This window comes from Falco punctatus, assembly GCF_963210335.1.
Source record: "Falco punctatus genome assembly, chromosome: 5".
NCBI classification, from domain to species: domain Eukaryota; kingdom Metazoa; phylum Chordata; class Aves; order Falconiformes; family Falconidae; genus Falco; species Falco punctatus.
The window spans coordinates 91,774,950-91,795,093 of record NC_137584.1 but is presented as its reverse complement, the minus strand read 5'-3'; the positions used below and the strand labels follow the sequence as shown (position 1 = coordinate 91,795,093).

The 20,144-nt window shown below is 55.4% G+C and overlaps 2 protein-coding genes across 6 annotated transcripts in view; both read right to left on the bottom strand.

The window, feature by feature from the left end:
* Positions 1-447: 447 nt before the first annotated feature.
* Positions 448-3,494, bottom strand: GINS1 (GINS complex subunit 1). Of its 2 annotated transcripts, XM_080388374.1 has the most exons (7): positions 3,306-3,471; positions 3,159-3,223; positions 2,983-3,078; positions 2,632-2,722; positions 2,014-2,130; positions 1,044-1,118; positions 448-781 (listed from the first exon to the last, which is right to left on the bottom strand). In XM_080388374.1, exons 1-7 carry the CDS (start codon positions 3,378-3,380, stop codon positions 713-715), a joined length of 588 nt encoding a protein of 195 aa, XP_080244500.1. In that variant the 5' UTR covers positions 3,381-3,471; the 3' UTR covers positions 448-712. The 2 variants fall into 2 exon arrangements, with proteins under 2 accessions (XP_080244500.1, XP_080244501.1); XM_080388375.1 differs by lacking the exon at positions 2,014-2,130 and having other exon boundaries at positions 3,306-3,494.
* A 12,110-nt stretch (positions 3,495-15,604) lies between these two features.
* The window catches only part of SLC8A1 (solute carrier family 8 member A1), a 151,205-nt gene continuing 146,665 nt past the window's right edge, over positions 15,605-20,144 (bottom strand). For all 4 annotated transcript variants that reach the window (XM_080388370.1, XM_080388369.1, XM_080388371.1 and 1 more), the window contains one exon: positions 15,605-18,101. In XM_080388370.1, the coding sequence (XP_080244496.1) occupies positions 17,725-18,101 (377 nt within the window). In that variant the 3' untranslated portion in view covers positions 15,605-17,724. The remainder of the gene's footprint in view (positions 18,102-20,144) is intronic.

Sequence of the window (20,144 nt, the reverse complement as noted above, 5' to 3'; positions counted from 1 at the left end):
CCAGACAGGGAGAGCATCTCTTCAGCCTTGTTCTGGTTTTGTGCTGACGGCAATCCTTAAAACCCTTAGCTCCCCTCCCCACCCCTACTACAGCCAGTCCCCAGGCCCCGCCAAACCAGTGCTCTGGGGAACGACTTCACCGAGGGACAGGAACACAACCCAAGCGTGCCGTCAGAGACCCTGGCCAGGCCCATGACCCAGACTGCAATGCTCATTCACTCAGCACCTTAAGAAACAACATTTATAGGCCTCTGATGGGAGACAAGGCTTCATGTCTAATCCCAGACAGCAGGTCACACAGCCTCATCTGACACTGGGAGGAGCAGCTCCACGGAGACATGTAAATAACCAGCTGAGCATCACTCTGCAGGGTCAGATGGATTGGGCCAGAGCACCAGGTCAGAGCATTTAACAAACACAACGTTAACTCTTGAAAAAACACTGAAGTGAAGGGTGAAGCAGTTCTTTATTCTGCAATCATGGAGCTCTCCTGGCTTCTGGAGCCCAGCCAGTTGGTGTCTTACTCCCACATGCACAGCGGGAACAAAGAACTGCTCCAGACAGCACACTGACAAAACCTAAGCTGTTAAAGAGGAGTGGCAGGGTGCCTACTGCAGAAATCCTGAGGTGTCTAAAGTCCTACGTACACCAGAGTTCAGTCCCTGTTGCAGGCAGGCCACCGAGCAAAGGCTGTCCCTCCTGTCCTGCACACTTATGACAGAATGTGCTCGAGGACTCCTTGTCTGATTAACTGCTCGCATTTCCACCGGGGTAAGAAGTGCTGCACATAAACACACACAAAACTTGCCTTGAGACCCAGGCAGATTGAATTTGTTGCTGCATGCAGCCAGCTCTGTTGTGCTGTATGCCCGCTGCATCAATCAGGCAGAGCTGACCCACAGCCCTGGGCCACACAGCCTGCAGCGTGTGCAAGGAGCCACGTGTGCAGGAACTGTGACACGCTGTGAAGGTGGGATAAGCAGGGGGATATCATGGGAGTGAAAAGGAAGGAAGGGAACGGACCACACTTTTGTCACAGATACCTGGCTATTCTTTTTCAACAGGACGGTGGTACCATCGTCAATCTCAAACTCTCCATAGTCTCTTAAACACCGCACCTGCAAAGCGGAAACACAGCTCTCAGATCATCAGATCTCCCACAGAAAACAGTGGCCATCACTGCTGACTTGAAACACGTGCTCCAGAACTGTTAAGTATGGACACATTCCTGCCTGCCTCCTGGAGCCTCAATATTACAGCAGACCTGGGAATGCAGAACGGGACTGATCCCACAATCTGTGGGCTCCACTTGCTCTCTTTTTGCCTCTGCCTGGAGCAAGAAGCCCCAGCAAGCAGCCCAGCCCAGCCCAGCCCTCCACAGAGCTACTACATAAAGAGCAGCACAAGAGGCAGGGCCTGGGGAATAGCAGCTGCATTTACAGGAGAACCTCCCCACACACATACCAGAAAAGTGCCAATCTTAGCAAAGAAACGCTCAAGGAGCAGGTTGATCATCACTGCATGTTCTTTCAAAAAGAACGTTAGAACAGAGCACTGCAGCTGACTCCCAATTTCTCGCATGTGCTCCATTGTATCAATTGTGTAAAACAATTTATAGTTACATCTATCACAGTCAATTTTAAAATAACAACAAAGACGACTAGTTGGCAGCACTTAACATGGGAACAAGGTTTCTAGTTGATCTGAGAATTGGTTAAGTTTCTGCAAAACACTGCAAAACCTTCTCAGTGGGGTTCAGACCCCATCAGTTCTCTGCAGACTAGAATGCCACCTTTCACCACACCGAGCCCTCAGTAGAAGAGGCAGTAAAACGCTGGCAGGCAGAGAGAAGAGAGTAAAACATAGAAGCTTGTGGAAGCTTTGGTGCTCTTGAAGATTTGCTCAGTGACCTCCTGACTTGAGATGGAGGTGAAGCTCTTTTTTAAAAAAATAAAAAAAGATGGTTGGACAAAACATTTGTTCACAGACAAGAACTCCCTACCTTGCACTTACTTCAATGTACAGGCTTTTAGGAGGTTTAATGTCCTGTGTAAGGTCCAGCCCTTCCTCTCCTCCTACTGACCTCATGTAGGTAGCCAGAGACTTTTTGTACAGATTGAACCACTCCATCTGCGGACATCAACACAATGCCTCAGGCAAAGCCAAACAGCTAATGCTGAAAGACAGGTCCCCGATGAGTGACATCTAGTTTACTTGTGCTGTTACACCACTGTTCCCAAGTGCCTTCATGCCAGCCCAAGATGAAGGCAAGCTGTGCCCCAGGGGCAGAGCAACAGGGATTCAGGGTAGGAATCAGGACCGCAGCTCTGTGTGCTGGGCTACAGACGCCACTGGAGAGCAGCAGGGGAAGACCCAGTTGTGCTGGCTGCAGGTCAGGCCTGCTGAAGGCCAGCTGATCCTTGGAAGTGCCACGCATCACCTGCACTAGTATCCCTTTGGAATTGCACCCGCAGGCAATCAATAAACAAACCAGTATTTACAGAAAGGCACATCAAGTGCTACATTTACCGCAGGGGGAGGGAAGCCCACCCTATTTTGACTCTACAAAGTAATAATCCTTCAGGAGGAGCCCGTGGGAGGAGGGGAAGGGTCGAAGCGACCCCGACTCACTTCCTCAGCCGACAGATGGAGCTGGACGGCGTTGGGCAGGACGCTGCCGCACTCCCAGCGCAGCGCCCGCACCCGCAGCAGCCGGTCGTACCTGGGGGGAGAGACGCGGGGGCGGCGCCACTGAGGCCGGGGCGGCCGCTGCCCCCTCCCCCCGCCGCCTCCCCTTGCGGGCGGCGAGTTTTGGCCCACGCAGAAGTTACAGCTTCTACGGAGCGGGGGGCGCGGGGCCGCCTCTGCGCCGGTTGGCACCGGCACGGAGCGCAGCGAGCCGGCCCCGCCGAGGGGCAGCTCGGCCCCGCCCCGGGGACCCGACGCTGCGGGCCGGGGTCCGAGCAGCCCCGCCGCACTCACAGGTAGGCCAGCACGCAGCGCTGGTTCCGGAGCAGGCAGCAGTGCCGAAAACGGATGAGGAAGATCAAGTCGGCCCGCCCCGCCTTCGCCTCGGACCTGCGGGAGGATGAGGAGGGGCCGCGCTGCAGAGAGGCGGCCCCGCCCGTGCCCCGCGGGAGCGCGACCCCCGCACTCACACGTCCGCCTGGTTCCGCTCGTACAGCGCCCGCATCTCCTCCAGCGCCTGCCGCAGCCCCTCCGTCTGCAACACCGCGCGGCCGAGGTCAGGGTGGGGGTCGGGGTCAGGGTCGTGGCCCCGGCCCGGCCCGCGCCCCCCCGCTCACCCGGAAGGGCGGCAGGTGCCCGCCGGTGGCGCGGTGCAGCTCCCGCACCAGCCCCACAGCCCGCTCCCCCGCCATGCCGCCCGCGCGGGGACCGCCGCAGCGCGGGAAATGCGGTAGCGCGGGAAACGCCGCCGCGCCGTGGCCAATAGGGCCCGGGGGCGGGGCCACTGGGCGCGCGGGCCCGCGCGGAGCTGTGCCGCCTTCCGGCGCCGCTGCGGCTGGTGCTGCTGCGCCCGGGGCGGGGCGGGGCTCTGCCCACTCCGGCTGGCGGAGCCCGGGGGGCCCCGGGGCTGCAGACCCCCGCGGTGGTGGGCAGAGGCAAGCGCCAACCCCGCCCCGGGGCGGGCCAAGCCCAGGTCATCCCCTCCCTCCTCCTCATCCCCCCTGTCTCGAAATTTCCCGGTTTTGGCTTTTTTTGGCCTCCCAGTCCGAGGCGGGCCGCCCTCTGGGCCGGCTTCAGGTTCCCACGTTCCGTTCCCATCCCCCTCCTCTGACTCCGATGGGAATAAATCAAGCTGATAATAATATTAATAAATTAAACTGATTTCCCCGTGGCGAGCCCGCTGTGCCCGTGCCGGTGATCGCTGAGCGCCTCCCCCGCCCCCCCCGGACCCACCAGCCTGTCGCCGTGTTTGCTCCCCTGCCCGGCTGAGGAGGGAGCGATGGGGCTTGGGGGGCACCCGCCGGGCGAGGGGCGCTCGGAGCCAGCAGCGTGGGGCCTCTCCCTGCCCCGCCAGCCAGGGCTGAGCCCCTCACTGCCAGCAGCAGCAGCAAGAGGGGGAACAGGGGCATCACCACAAACACTCCTGGGGTCCCGCCGACAGCCCCCGAGTAAAAATCGGCATTTTTACCCTGCACTTTAGTAAGACAAAGGGGGTGTCTGTAGCTAAACTGGTTTCACCATTCCCCTTGTTGGTCTTCTGCCTCTTGGAGAACCTCCTCCCCGTGCCCAGCCCTCTCCAGCGCATCTCCCTTCGGCCAGCAGCATCCTTCAAACCTGAACCTTGCCAAAACTAAAGGGAGGAAAAGAAAAAGAAGGTGAGGTGTGTTTCTGGATGGGACACGAAATTTTTTTAGCACTCGAAGCCCTGGAAAGGAATTCAATAACCCAGGATCACAGCTTGTCCTGCTCCGGGAATGTACTTCCCTGACCATGTGTTTCTATGGTTACTAGACAAAAAAAAAAAAACCAAACAAACACCACCGGCGTTTCACACAGCACAGTTATAGTGATGGCCAAAAACTGGGAGCGGGGAGTGGACAGTGGGCTTTTACACTGCTGTCGAGACCCCACAGTGGGGTTTTGCACGCCTGAAACAATTACGGTGCTTGTGCCTAGGTGGTGTGGCACGTGTACGGCTGAACCGGGACCGTGGCTGGCTCTGGCACAGGGTTTTAATGCTCCCAACGACTGTTGTACTTGGCATTTTAGGCATGAAGGGACAATGCCCAGAAACACCACAGTCAGCTCAGAGCCGGAGATGAGCTTCTGGGGGTCTGTTCCCCAAACAGACCCGTTTCTTGGCTGCACAGAGCTGCAGCCAGGAGACCCAGCAGTTGTGCCTGGAGGGGGACAGAGGGGTGACACGGCAGAGTTGCTGAGCCCCACTGTGGGGGGCATTGGGTCATCTCTTGCTCTTGCGCGGCCACCGACACAGATTCATGCCTACCTCGTGCTGCTTCCTCCAGCAGCATGGCACGTCCTTGAAGGATCTGCCCTGTGCGTGGTACGCCGGTGTCTAGATGGGAGTGCTTGCAGTTAGCCAGCTGGGTGGTTCTGTGGCTGGAAACCAAAGCTAGAAACCCCCCAGGCGCAGCGCTGGCAGCTGCAGCAGGAGCAGCCGTCGTGGGGGGTTTGCATCACACAGCATCAGGGTGAGACGTTGGTCTTTGGAGACATGCTGCAGCATGAGGGTAATGAATGGACACGGTGCAGGTTTACGGTTGAGGTCATGCAGGAGGGCAGGCAGTGTGGGCTTGGGGCGCCTCGTGTGAGGAGCAAAAGCACCTCAGAGCCAGGGTTAGTAAGCACCATCTCTGCCCTCTCCCCTGCGGGCTGCCCGGCGGCAGGGACATGGACCCTCTCCCCTCCCACCCAGCCTGTGGCACGGCAGGGGTGTGGGGCCGGAGGGTGCCACCGTAAAGCACCTGGTCCCCAGAGGGTGGTCACTGCAGAAGCATCATGTGCGGCTTGTCATTAATCATTGTGTTCTGCGGTGATAATGGGCCGCCTGAGCCAGAAAAGATAATAGCAATAAACATACGTCCCTAATTCCAGTTGTAGCTGCTGAAAATTGGTTGTTGTGTCTTGCCGAGGGACAGAAATATAACTGAGCCTTGATTGAAAAATTCAGGGGAAGCTGCCTTATCTTACTTGTTTGCCGGATTAAAAAAGCCTCATACATAAAAATAGACGAAATGAATGAAGAATTTACAAACATCTATATTTTGTGTTAGGAGTTGTGATAAAATTAGGAAAACAGCTGAAGACACTGATTTATACAACTCTGACTATTTCAGGCAATGAGAGGTTTACATATCACAGTTTAACAAGATAAAAGGTCTCCCACAAAATACATAGATGACAGACAACTCGTCTGAATTTAACATAACACAGCATCAAGTACACATGTAATGTGATGAACAGTGCCAGGTCATTCCCCAGTTAGGTAACATACAACCTCTTGAATAAGGCAGTTCAAATATAACTCTTAATTCAAATCACAACATACCCAGGCAGCATGCAGGGAAAAGTAATTTATTTTGTACATTGGAATGACACAACTCGCAACATGTTTCCATTTTATGTAGTTAGAGCGACATGATATAAACCATTCAGATTTTTTATATATATATATACCTATATATATATATCTCAAGTCCACAGTTGTCTTTACTGGAATAAAGATTATCTGTTTTTGGTAAAAATAAAACTATTTGAATTCACTAATTAACAAAATGCACAGTGATCAGAAACCAAATTCTTCTCACAATTGTCTTCCCCGGCTTGCTCGCGTTTCCCTGTGATGCAGCAGCTGCGTGACCCCGGATTCAGAGAGCTCGTTGCACAAACAGCCCCTCCTCGGCGCGCGGTGCCCAGGGCTGCGGGCTGTGCCGCATGCTCTGCCGTGCAGGTGCTGACACCCGCGCCGGCCGGCTGTGCTCCTGGCACCCCACGCCGTGGAAATGGCCTCACACCTCCGCTTCTGAGCGAGCGGCCAGCTAAGCACTCGCACACTGCTGGACCTTTAGAGAGTCAAAAGCTGAACTGCACACAGAAACCCGTTCGCTGGAACGGGGCCCTTGTTTCTTGATTACCGGTTAATTCCTCTGGACCTTTACGACCAAGAAATTCAAGAAACTGCGAATCTGCTCAGAAGTGAAAAAAAAACGAGCCCAAAATCTCTCTGATATGGTGGACCCTAATGGATGTGGCTGAGGATGCCCACCAGCCTTGGGGATCACAAGAGGCAAGGAAGGCTTTTCCTAGCATTGAAAAGTTCTATTGAGATGAAGAAGCTGAAATAAGATTTTTCCCTATTAAAACAAAATAATAAAAGTTGTGATTTCTGAACAGACTTAGCCGGGCAGCTTGTCCCTGGCCAAGGGCTGATAACGAGGAGGCAGAAGTTACCCGCGAGGGTGTCCAAAAGCCCCCAGCCTGCAAGTGGGTGGGGGAGGGGTCCCCCCCCCCGCAGGGGAGCTGCGCACGGCCGGCCCTTCCCACCCCAGAGCTGCACTGGCTCCACAGCCCACCTGCCCCCAGAGCCGCTACAGCAGAAACCGGCTGTCCAGAGTGACTGTTAGGGATCCCGCCTGTCACCTTTACAAAGTTGTCTTGTGCCTCTGTACTGCGCTATTTACTGCTCTGGTAAAAAAATCATTGGCATATTTCCTTGCCCTTAAAGATACAAAAAAGCAAATCTTCAAAAGATAGTGGGGAGAAAGTGCTTTCACAATGACATTCAGAGCAAAAAGAGAGAAACGACATTTTACAGATCCTTAGAGAGCTATCTTTGGCAGAATATTTCAAATAAATTATTTTTACAAATATTTTCTGCAGTCGTATATTTATTTTGAATAGTTCACTTTCAGCTATAGGGTTACTGTTTCACTACTCTCTATTAATAGGAAAACACCACAAATATAAAAATATATGAGCTTAGCACAATTTTTAGGCTACCACGACTGTCTCCAACGATTTCAAAAGTTGTAGATCGATACCACGGAAAATATGAAACAGGTTTTCTAACAGCATGTGTCAGGTCAGAAGGTCACAGCCCGCTGCTGCGGGAGGGGACGCCGGGGGGACGGCTGCGGTGCCGGGTGCTGTGCCGGGCTGGCACAGCAATGCGCTGGAGGGGCTGGATGCTCAGAGCCGGTTACTGCCGACATCCCCCTGGGGATGGTCTCTCTCTGACCGTAAGGCTTAGAGATGTCACGCTGGGTGGCACCTGGGCAGGAGAGGAGGGCAGCGGGTGGGTGACGCGCTGGCTGTGCCGAGCTCAGGACACAGGGAGCTGTGCCTGGTCCTGCGCCTCGCCCCCGGCAGGAGAGCGTGTGGCCGCCTGCACACGCAGGCACCGCCTGGGGAAAAGCACCCAGGGGTGGTGGGCTGCACCCTTGTGCCGTGGCCAGCTCCTGCCCCGGGCTTTGGCCAGGACCCTGGCGGGACCGTGACTCTGCTGGGGAGCCCGAGACCGAGCCGTGGTGGCCCAAGGAGGGGGCTTGCCCGGTCCCAGACTCCCCCCCAGCACGTGCCACCGAGTCCACCAAACAATTAGATTTAAATATTTCGCTTTGTTTATACAGCATGTACAGAATATACAGCATCAGATAATTATTTCCCAGTAGACTACAAGTGTCTCCCAAGATGACCTCTTTTATCAACAAATATATATAAACTCACGGTAATAAAAGAGTTGTACCAACAAATATTATGGCTTTTCAAATAGAGTAGCTGCATTGTGCCATCGAACTTATGAGGAATGACGAGAGAGACGGAGAGATCGGGAGGCTTCAGCTGCTGAGCATGGGGGACCCTGGGCTGGGACCCGTGGGCGCAGGGTCCTCGCGTGGCCGGGGCAGTGCTGGCTCACAGCGCGGGCGGCACAGGGAAGGTGGGCTTCAATGTGGGCCCACGCTCCGGTTTCTGTCTCCAGGCAAGACAGCTCCTCTGCAAACTCTCCTTTCAGCCACACTTTGCAAAAATTTGGCTCTGCCCCGCTGGGGCCAGCCTGCCCCGTGCCCAGCCGGGGGTCAGGCGGCGTGCCGCTGCCAGAGATCTCTCTCTCTCTGTCGGGGTTTGCACAAGATGTCTGTCTGCCCCAGCTGCGAGAGGGAGGATGCACAGGGTGAGAGGTGACATGGGACATGGGGGTGATGGTGGCGTGGCGGGCAGCAGGGCTGGCCGATGCTTGGGGCTGCCTGCCCATGATGGGGAGCTGCCCCGGGGGTGCTGAGCAGGGGCACAGTGGCTGCTGTCAGAGGAGAGCAGGAAAGCAGCGGTTTTTGAGCACACCGTTGATGTGCTCCAGCACACCAGGAATACCAGAGGACAACCGTGCCTTGTTCCCGGACACGGTGTGCCTGCGGGGTGGGTTACCAGTGCCCCAGCACCAGACGCCCGCTGCCGGCTGCGCCTCGCAGGGTGCCTCTCGCCGCTAGTGCTTCCCCCCACTTTTTGGGGCTGCCTGAGCCATTTTGAGCTCTTTCTCTCCTGTGCCCTGCCGTTACAGGGGGCCTCGGCTGTCTCACTCCATGGGGAGCATCTCTGGGACAGGCTGCACAGGCAGATGCCGGCTCCCCGCCTGAGCATCCCTCCACTGCTGCGTGGGATGCCGAGGGAAGCTGCTGCTTTGGATGCCATCTCCACCAAGAGAGAGCAGTTCTGTCCTCTCTCCAAGCCCACAGCAACAGCCTGTTTTCTACTGTAGAAAAAGGAAGTTGCTTTCCCTGTGTTTCAAGTGTGAGAAAATGGCTTTCAAGAGCTGGAGTGGTCACTCAAGCATGGAGATAACTGGACCACTTAATTACAGTGGAAATTTAGTAATGGATCTAAATTGCCGCTACCGTCATTTTTTGACTCATTCCCATCTCATTTCCTTCTTCTTCAGAATATCGTAGCCAGCAAAATCAAGCCCGATGCTGACATGAACAAGCTCCTTGGGCTCTGCCTGCAGGGTGCTGCGCTGGAGCCGCTCTGCCTGCTGCCCCTGCCATGCGGAGAGTCCCACCGCGAACCTGCTGCCTTTGCGACCTTGTCAGCTTTCCTGGCAACAGCTTTGCTCCCTGGCAGCCTGCCTGCTGCTCGCCGGGGACATCCCCTGGGCTCGTCTGGTGGGGTGGGGGGGGGGTGGTGCGCCATGTCCTCCGTGTCCCCTTCTCGCTTGATGAGCGGTGCTGCCAACGCCGGCTGAGCACCAGGCGAACCTGAGACCTCTCTGCATGTCCTAGGGAGAGTGCACTGCCCGCCACCGACGAGCGGTCTTCAGGAGGTCACGGGTTTGATTTTACAAGCTCATGCTGTGTCTCTTTGGCCCAGAGACCCGGGATACAGAGGGCTGCACTGTACCAAACTCAGCCTTTTGTGGCTTTTACCAGCACGTGTGTGTTTCTTCCAGCAGGAGCTGGGAATCTTGGGAGAATTCACCCACCTCTCCCCTCCATCCACGAATAAAACCATCTTGCTGGATTGCTGAACAGTCCCCTCAACAGGTAGTCTTGAAAGCCTGGTTATTTGCAGAGCTGGGCCTCCTAATGCTTAATGCATTGCGGAAAAAAGAAGCTGGACAAGTGTTGTCAGGTAAAAAATAAATAACATTTTTTTCTTGCTAACATAGCAACTATAATGTGAAAGGTATTATCACAATCTTTTGCTCTCTAGAGCTGCGAGGAGTAGCACACATTTCCTGATTAAGGGCAAGAGCAGCAGGTCTCCTGCATGGCTCACTGCGTGAGCACGTTTTTCTCAAGCACTCGGAAGACAAAGGAAGCAACATGGGGCAAACAAATGAAAGCACAACAGGCAGCGGTTCGTCTGTACAGGGGGAGTTTGGTCAAGGGGCATCTTATCACAGCTGTCATTGCAAGGCAAGAGGGTGGCAATGCCCAGGGCTATAGCTGGGGCAAGGGAGCCATCTCAGCGTTGCACCGAGCAAGGAGAAATCCAGTTGTGCACCTCCTACATCCCTGGGAGGCACAAAGCCGCTGGTTTGCAAAAGCTGTCACTAATGCTCCCAAATAAGTCCAAGAGCAGCCTAGGATGCATTTGCATCACCAGGATCCAACCTATCCTGGGGCAGTGCAACAGTTTTAGTGACTCAGCAATTCTCCACCTTTCTCTGCAAAGAAGCTCATCTGCCAGAAACTCACGTTTCTGCAAATGAGGAGCCTGCCAGGGGCTGCGGGCTGGAGCAGAGGGGCACATGGTGATGGCAGTGCCATGGACTGCCACGGCAATTTTCCTCAAGAAAACAAGGTGGTACTCCATGCAGGTCTCGCCCTGCCATCATCCATAAGGGACTCCCCTGAGTTAGAAGTAAAGGAGAAATAAATCCAGCCTCAACGAAGAGGTCAGGACATGCAGGGAGACAGCCCTGTGGCAGTTCTCCATGTCCTGCAAAGGTTGAGGAGCTCTAAGTGTGTATAAGTATCCTGGGCCATTGGAACCTGCTTTACTTAAACTCTACCCGTTTTAAGGGCGGGCAGGAAAATTTTGTAGGCAGGTAGATAAGTTTTAGAATATTCAGAGTGCCAAGAACAGGCTCCGTTTCAAAATAAAGGAGTTGAGGTGGACCTTGAACCCCCAGGTAAAGCAATTCGTTTGCTCTGGAGGTTTAGAGGCAGGGTTGGATGTGTGTGTGTAGCTGGAACATCTGTGGGGCTTGGTAACGGTAGAAATGCGGCAGAATTATCTAATCTTCCAAAAATTCACGAGTGAAGGACAGCAGCACAATGACAACAGTGCCTGCGGGTAGTGGCCGTGGCAGTGCCTGGGCGATGCGCAGGAAGGGCTCCACAGGCTGAGGTTTGCCTCTGTTGCAGGGAAGCTCGCACGGCCCTTTGCTTGCAGGGGCTCAAACCCCAGACATCATTCAGAGTGGTTAATCTTCGCCCTGAGATACAGACAGCAAGCCCAAGCTAACAGGCATTGCTGTTCCGTCCAGTGAGAGAGGAGACATGGCCCCCATGGGAAGCCCCCAGGGGGGGGTCAGGAGGGACAGAGACGGCTCCTCTGCAGGAAGCCTGAAGGAAGAGGGCACGTGAAGAGGCTCCACGGGGGGACTCATGGTTGGATCATCAGTGAGCGCAGACAGCCATCCTGGGGCCTTGAGATGGCTCGAGGTGGATGCTGGAGGACCCCACCGTCTGGTGGCATCTGGTCCTGGAGCATTTCTCAAACTCCTTCCCACCACTGCCTGGAACTGCACACTGCCGGGGACCGCCGCCTGCGCTGGGAGCAGTGGGGAACCGTTGTGCTGTAGTGCAACACATCAAGGGCTGTTTTGAATCAGATAGATAGAAATACTGCCTGGGGCTGATGCCCACAGACAGCCAAAAGAAGCTGGAGACTGTGCTACGGCTGTGCAGGAATCGAGATGCATGGCTAGCCACGGCAGCTGGGGCAGGGGGACAGGCTGTGGCAGTGCCTAAAACAGGGCTTCTAGGTCTGGGCAGGCCCCCATGGCACTTGTCCCTTCCCTGTGCCCTCTGATGATGGACATCCCACCGGCAACACCCAGCTCCACCGCCCAGCAGCGCTTCACAGCACCTGCTTTGGGAATCATGTGCACGTTCTCTTTCACGCTCCTAGAGAGGGGAGCCCCAGGCTGGCGTGGATGTCGGGAGTGTGGGAAGGAGCCAAGGGATGGTGCCGGGCCCGCAGGAGAGAGCGATGAGCCACCCTGGGGGCACTGGGTGCTCAGAGGCAGGGCTGGCCATTCTCGAGATGCACCAGAAAGACAGTAAGACCCCACAGAGAGCCCTTGGATGCTCTCAGAGACATGGCACAGACTGAAAATCCTGCCGGTAACAATGATCTTCCAGCTATCCTTGCCGGTAACAGCTCCTGCTTGGCCAGACGGGCCCCCTTCCTTCACAGCATGCCTTCCCTCTGTGTGAGGGGTGTTGTGCTGCTGGCTGGTGAGAGGCTCTCACCACCTCTAGTTCCAAAAAAAGGATGGTTCAGGTCCTTAAAAGATGAGGAATCTGATGGTATTTCTTGTCCCTTGGTGCTTTTTGCAAGAATACAGATGCCTCTGGAAGCTTTCCTGTGGCAAGTGAGTTTTTTACAAGATAAACAGGCTTTTCTGCAGCTGTGCTGTGCATGTGTATGCACGTGTGTGGTCAGTCACTGCACGCTCAGAGAGGTCAGAGAGGCTCCCGGCGCTCTGCAAACACGCTTCCCCAGATCGGCCCAGGTGCCAAAACCTACAAAAAATAGTGCAGGGGTTTCTACTGGAACAACACTCTCTGGCATGAAGTTTTCCCTCTTTTCTTTCTCTCCATCACTTTCTGGCTACGCCTAGCTCTACCCATCCAGGAACGCAGCTGAGTCTCCTCCTTAGGTATGTATAAGGCCCCAGTACTGTTGCACTTGACTCTTACCCAAGCATTTTAAAATAGTTGTAACAATAAGACATGAGCTCTGGTTCTGTGCTCCCGCCCCTAGCAGAAATAGCACATTTATATAGACTGCACCCAGACTTGTGGCCATAACGGGTTCAGCGCCTCCCTTTCCCCTTTTGTACTTTAAGGAAGTGATGAAAGTTGGGAGAAAGATGCACGAATGACTCTGGCAATCTTCCGTCACCCCAGAGCTGCTGCAGGCTGCCTGGAGACGGGTGACACACAGGAGGGCGTGTTGTTTGGAGGAGACGAGGGATTTGCACCTGCATAGGCGCAGGTGGGTGGCAGGAGTTTTGGGTAGGCTCATCTGTGAGATGCTGCGGGTCTGTGGCTCCTGCTGGCGCCGGGGACCTGCAGAGACCCTGGCTCCTTTGCATCTTTTCTGTGTGTTCAGGTTGTGGCTGGGATTTGCCTCCACTCCTGTTGGCCCCTGAAGAGCTGGGGAGATGGCTTTGCTAAGATGCTCAGGGCTGTTACTGTCTGTGCGTTCCTTCCAAAGCGCTTTGCAGTGGCCCGTTGAGTTATTTGGACGTCTGTCTCTGAATGTCCTTTGCTCCACGCTGCATCCTTTTCCACAGAAAGGTTTGCCTTTGGCTAGCAGGGTGATGAGAGGGGGTGAGAGCAGGTGGAGGGGCTTGAAGTGCTGTTTCTGGCAAGCTCCCTGAGGCTGCGGCTTTATCAGAGATGGTCGATGCCCCTCCCTTGTGAGGGAGGCTGGCAGGGATGAGGAGGAGATGGCAGAGCACTGGCATTGGACAGGGCAGCTGGGGAGCCAGGCTGTGCCCCATCGGGCGGGCGGGCTGTGCTGGGGGCTGTGCTCCCTCCTGCCTTGGGAGGGCCTGGCTTAAAGACGAGTGCAGAGGAGCAGGCATTTCACCCTTGCGATCACAGGTGGGTGTCGGGGGCTCAGCGGAGCGGTCCCTCTCATCCGTGGCACAGCGAGGTGGCAGCCAGGTAAAAGGCTCGCTGCTCATCCGTGGCTCCTCCATGAGCAACCGGGCAAGTACCATTGCGCTTTGCATACAGCTGGCAGAGAATAATTGCATAAACAAGGCTGGTGTTTACTGTGTGATTTAGACCTTGTCCTAAGCAAGCAATGCTCCATCATTCCTTTTGGAAAGCTCTGTGAGCAGAACAGTTATTTACTGCCTGTTAAACTGAGCTGTTACACAAGTCCCATTCTACTTGTTAATGACTTCAGCAACTGCAATTCATTCTGAAGAAGCAAATGATGAGAGCAAAATGCCAACATCACCTTTTGGAAGGTGTAATTACTGGGTCAGGAAAGCTGCTTTGCTTCCATAATTCACTGCCTGGAAAAAGCACACGGATGTGACTGGTGTGTTTGCCTGGGGCTTGATGAGTGTTGAAGCCTGACCTGCGCTCATCCTGGAGGGTGCTGAGCACCCGCAGGGAGAGTCAGGCTGGCGGCACAGCTGGCAAAAAGCAGCACAGGGTGTGGGGAAGGGCCAGTTTTGCACGACAGCAGCCCAGAGATCACGTTAAATCCTCCGGCTGCCCTGCCAGACATCCCCTTGCGTTGGCAGGTGGGAATTTTCCTGCCCCTGGGCCCCTACAGACACGGTCAAGCTGTGGCAACACCAACCACCTCTTGCTTCCTCTCTTTGCTTGGTGGCATGTTTCTAGCCTGGAGCGCCAAAGCCAGCTGCTGCTGCTGCTGCTGCGCGGCCCCATCCTGACCCTACGCGGCCGACGGGCAGGAGCGTGGGCAGGGCCGAGGGCAGGAGCAGGGCAGGACCCCCGAAGCACACCCCAGGCACGCACACCTCACCGGCAGGAGCAGGCAGAGCCCCGCTAGGTGAAGGCAGTGTTTGCCTGCGACCCATCTCTGGAGCTGGCCTTTGGGTTCAGCTGTCAGAGCGGGACCTGGGAAGCATTGCAGGGAGGGTTTATACGGGGATGGCTTGGCAGATGCTGGATGAAACACAGGGAGGAGCAACACCCCTGAGCAAGTAGAGACTTTTCTCCTGCTCTGTGCTGGCTGAGCTCTCTCGAGCCATGTGGGTGAGAAATGGCCCACGGCACCCGGACTGGGGCGTGGGCAGGCAGCTGCCCAGAGCAGACTAAGCTCCTGGTTTGCTTGGTGACCTTGTGGGGTGCCTCAGATCTGCTTTTGCACCCACGAACCCTGCCCTGGTAACACATCTCTTGCATTCCCACTTACCATTAGCTAGCGGCTTAACCTACTGCAAGTCACCGTAAGGCTGGATCAAGAGCAACTCTACATACCTGAAGGACACAAGCAGAAAGAGCTGCTATGTACCTTGGGGACACCCGCACAGCTCCCCCTGAGCCTAGGGCAAGCCAGCACCGACGGGAGCCCCAGCATGGGGGAGGTGCTGGCCCCAGGAGGGTTTCAGGGCAGCTTTAACCCTGGGCGGTTTCCTGCATCCCCCTGAGAGCAGGGCAGGCTGCACACAGCAGCACCCCGAGCCCGAGGCACAATGGAGATGGAGCAGGAGGAAAGCCATGAGATGGGGTGAGATGGGGCGAGATGGGGCGCATGGAGGCACCATTGCCCCCTGTCAGCAGCAGAAACACAGCAAAGGCAAACCAATGAGTAAAGAAGAGATGGGTACAACGCCAGGGGAGACAATGGGAAGGGAGAGAAGGGTCTTCCACAGAGAATATGCAGGAGCACTACCGGATCCATCGGGAATCATTACAAACTTTATTTGTCTGTGCATCGTGTACCGTTGATAAGGATCATCACAATTAGTGGACTCACTGCCTGTAGTGGTGGGTAATACACACAAAGAAAAATCAATGAAGCCAAACAGATGAAAATGAAGTCATTGTACATAACTATAACCCTGAACAACCTGCACCTGCACCTGTGTGTGATTCTTCCCCCAGAACAATGAGAAACAAAAAGAACTCCCCCCCCCAAAACCCATCGAAAGTGGAAAAAAGGGTTGAGAAGAGAAAAAGTCCCCACAACTTCATATTCCAATCTTACAACCGGTTATTTCCATGTTCTTACAACAGGTTAATTAAAATTTCCACAGACTGTTCAAAATGAGTACAAATACCTCCAGCCAAATGGTTACGGTACAAGCACCAGACGCGGTTTCCACCGGGGTTGGAAGGGCTCACTGATGGACATGCAGGTGGGGACGCCGGGGAGCCCGGTGAAGGGCGTAGGGTAAGAAGACATCCCTCACCACCAGCACACCAAGCCAGCCCTGTGCTGCACCCAGGGAACCTTGACACCCCTCCTCCCGCGCTCGGCCTGCCACCCCCCCGCACTGCTGGAGTCGGGGTGGTGTGGAGCTGCACCTCCCCCCCTCACCCTTCCCGCTCATTTCAGATCCGGACAGTGCAAAATGTGCCCTTTTTCCTCAGGGACGGCTCCCGGTTATGCTCAGCGAGATCTCCTTATGGCCCTTCAGCCCTGACGCTGAATTATTCTGCCTCCAAATGGCTGTGGGGAAGGACCAGCTCTGGGGACTGATCCTGATGGCTTAATGTTCAGAAACAGGGGCTGTCGCTAGACCTGCGGGGCCAAGGGGCTTTGAGGCAGCCTCCAGCTATAAAGGCATGGGTGGGTGAGGCGCCGGGGCCAGCCGTGCCGTGCCGTCCCCCTGGGGCTGGGATGCTGCTCATCCTGCCCGGGCTCCCCGGGGCCTCCAGCCAAACCTCCTGTGGTCGGCAGCACCAGCTGCACTGAGTCCGGCCCAGCCATGTGGGGGGCAAGCCCGCAGCCTCTGGGGGTGGGTTTTCCTCCCTGAAAACCTACATCTGCACGGCCGTTATTGCTTCTCGTGGACCCACGCGCAGAACAATACACAGGGACAGCTTTCCCTCTGCTGAGAGGAAACAAACGAACCCACAAAAACCTATGGCAAAACCCTAAACTAACTAAAATAAATAAAACCCGGTGAAAAATAAACACTCGTATCTGCAATGCTCAACCCACATGGCTGGAAGGACTATCGCTATAGGATGCTATATACAGATAGGGGTCATTTCATTCATGCAAATGCTACAAGTACCACGACAGCAAGCCTGAGGGGCCGGACAGGGTGGGGGGCACACCCTGCCCCCCCCCCCCCCCCCCCCGCGTCTGGGGACACCAGGTGTGAGCGTGCTGCTAAGCATCCCCGAAGCACAGAGGGAAAGGTGAGGGGCATGTGGCGGGCACGGGGGGCAATGCTAGTTGTACACACGCCAAAACAAACAAACAAAAAAAAATCAACCCCAAATCGATGACGAAAACGGTCTGTTCTATCCTTAGAAAGCTCCCCGGCTCCCCTTGTCTGCAGTCCGGTCTCTCGCTTCCCTCTGGCAGGGCAAGAGGGGACATTCCCCAGCAGCGCGGGCAGGCGGACGGTGGTCGGAGGTCGGGACCCTCGCTCTCCTCTCGCTCCCTCGCCCACCGCTCCACGGCTCACCGGCTCCCCTGGCCTCCCTGCACCTGCGCGCCCTGCTCGCCCGGTGTTCCTCCTCCTGGGGCCGGCGGCAGGAGGGCTTGACGGGGGCTCGGTGGCCATCATCCGCTCCTGCCGGTGGGGTTGCAGAGAGGGCCCTGCCGCCGGGCTCCCGGCCGGGGCCGCTGCCTGGGGAGGGGTCCTGCTGGCTTTGGGGTCCTGCCTAGTTCAAAGGATGCTCCAAAGCCGCTTTTCGTCAGCAGGTGTGTGAACATGGCAAATCTCTTTTATTCTTTCTCTGTTCATTATACACAGCGTTATATCTATATCTATACCTATATATCACTCTATATAGATACATATAGATATATATATATTTACTATCTCTGATTGTCCCTTTAGAAGCCCTTTATGTGGCAGTAGGCTTCCAGAGATGAGAAGAATATGTACAAGAGCCAGAGGAGGATAAAGAGTGAGGATGTGAGCAGCTTGGAAGTCCGCGGCCCGCCCAGCTCACCTCCAATCTCAGGTCTCCGCCGGTAGAGCAGCACACCCACACTGATAAAAGCAAAAATGGTGAAGAGGGTGACGGAAAAGGCCAGGGTGCCAGGCGAGACTTGGAAGGCCTGTCCGTGCGCTGCGTGGTAGATGGCTGCGATCGACCAGGCCACCCCGATGCCCAGGAAAACGTTCACAGCATTGCTCCCAGTGACGTTCCCGATGGAGGCATCTGCGTACTGGTCCTGTGTTGCTGCTACTTTGCTGGCAAACGTGTCTGCAAAGGGAAGGCAGAGAGAAACCCTCGGAAAATGGCCGGGTAAGGAGGGACTGCAGCAGGCAGTGTGGGGAAAAATGTCAGTGGCATCATTTGGGGCATGCAGAAACAGGGTAGAGCCCCATCTGTGGGCACTCCTGGGGAAGGGCCCATCTGGTCAGAGCCAGAGCGACGTCAGGGTCCAGAAATGCCCAGGAGGGAAATCTCAGTGTCCAGAAATATGGGGCTTCCCCCAGTATCGCCCCAGATGCCCCACAGTGCTTTGACCAGAGATGACCCTCCCCAGTACTACACTGTGCCGGCGCCTTCTCCTACGTCCACTGATTTGTTGACTTGCAAAGTAAGTGAAAAGGCTGGAAAAGCTTTGTGGGAGCCACAGCGGTTTGTATCTATCCTTCAGGTCCCCTGAGGGTTTGCATTTGTATTTCTGTGTTTGCTTTAACGATGTCTCTCCGAAACCTTTTGCTTCACTAAAGTCCAGTGTCTTGTGTGGACCCTGACACTTCGGCAAACGAGCAGTCATCTTTCACCCCTCAGGGAGAAGAAACCAGGCAAGTGGGTATAACGCTTGCCCAGGTGCTCCAACACTCTTAATACCAGTGTCAAAAGAGCTGTGATAAAACTCAGCTGGCCTTTCTACATGGTAGCTCTTGTGTCAAGCAGACCAGCGCCATGCTGCTCCGCACCACGGGGAAGTGCTGGTTTTACATCTAAACCCACTCTGGATCTGCAGGGAGGGTGAGCTGGGTCTTGTTCAGGTGAGCACTCTCAACTAACGATGACAAGATGAATCCTTAACACACATGCATTCCCAGATCACCTGGGGTAGGGGCAGGACAGCGCGTCTGGCAAAAAGAAAATAGTTGGGGTCACATTTCATGGTTTTTAATTCTACAGAGTTTCCTTTACGCTTCTTCCCAGCAGGGCTCCGAGGTGCGACGGTGAAGCGCAGCCTGGTATGGAGACCCAGCTTCACGTAACAGGGCAGGCTGAGCCCCTACAAGCATAGCGAGAGGGGCCATTTGGCAAAGAAATCAAAAGGCTGCTTCGTTTTTTAACGAAAAGCTCCCACGGAAATGCATCTGACTGCTGCTTGTCCTCAGCCTTGGCCACGGTGCAGTACTGGGGCCGTGGGACAGTGCTGATGCACCTGTGGCAATCCAGCTGCCTGTGGCAGGAGGGATGGATGGACCGCAGCTGGACACACTGCCAGTGCCAGCCAGTGCGGAAACAGCCACAGGCACCTCTGCAAGCTTGAGCGGTGCTTTCAGCGCAGAGAAGGTCCCCTGCCAGTCTTCATTTCAGGGCACATTTGCCTGATGCCTGCCTGTCTCCAAGAAAGCAGGTGTGGAGGAGCTCAGCCAGCACCCAGCCAACCCGGCACAGTCTGGCAGCATCTGCTAATTCAAACAAGAGCAGCCAAGTGCACCCTAAAAAGAACTTCTTAAACGCCACCCTTTGATGACAAAAAGCAGGAGGGAAGATTTTTGCTGTCAAGGGTGTGTGGCAGCCCTGCAAACCTCACACCTAAAAGCGCTAGTGCCAGAGGTCTAAAAAATGGTCCTTCTGTTCCTTGTCCAAATCTGTTCTTCCTTTTGGTTCTTTCACTTCTCTTTTGGGCTTTGATAGCGTTAGGGCAATTTCAAGGTTTTTGAGCACCCGAGTGCTGACTGCTGGAAGTCTGGGGTGGCAAGGGACGGTGTGATCAATGCAGGGGGTGGCTGGGCTGGGCTGGGCTGCAGCCCCTTGTCCAGGAAACAGGCTGTGCCTGGCCAGCAGAGCCCGTCGAAGAAGGTAAGTGAAAGGCACAGGGCCTCTCACACAAGCTGACGTGGGACCTCCCAGAGCAGCTGTGGCACTGGGACCACCGTCTCCAGCACACTGGTTCACCCCTGCGAGTGGCCCTTCGCTGAGCCAGCAAAAAGGAGCCTGGGCTGCAGCAAGCCAATGGCCCTGGGAGGACGAAGCGGCATGCAGGTATGGAAGCGCGTGGGTTTTTCTCTCCCTGGTCAGCCCTCAGTCTCTGCTGTCTTCTGAGGCTGG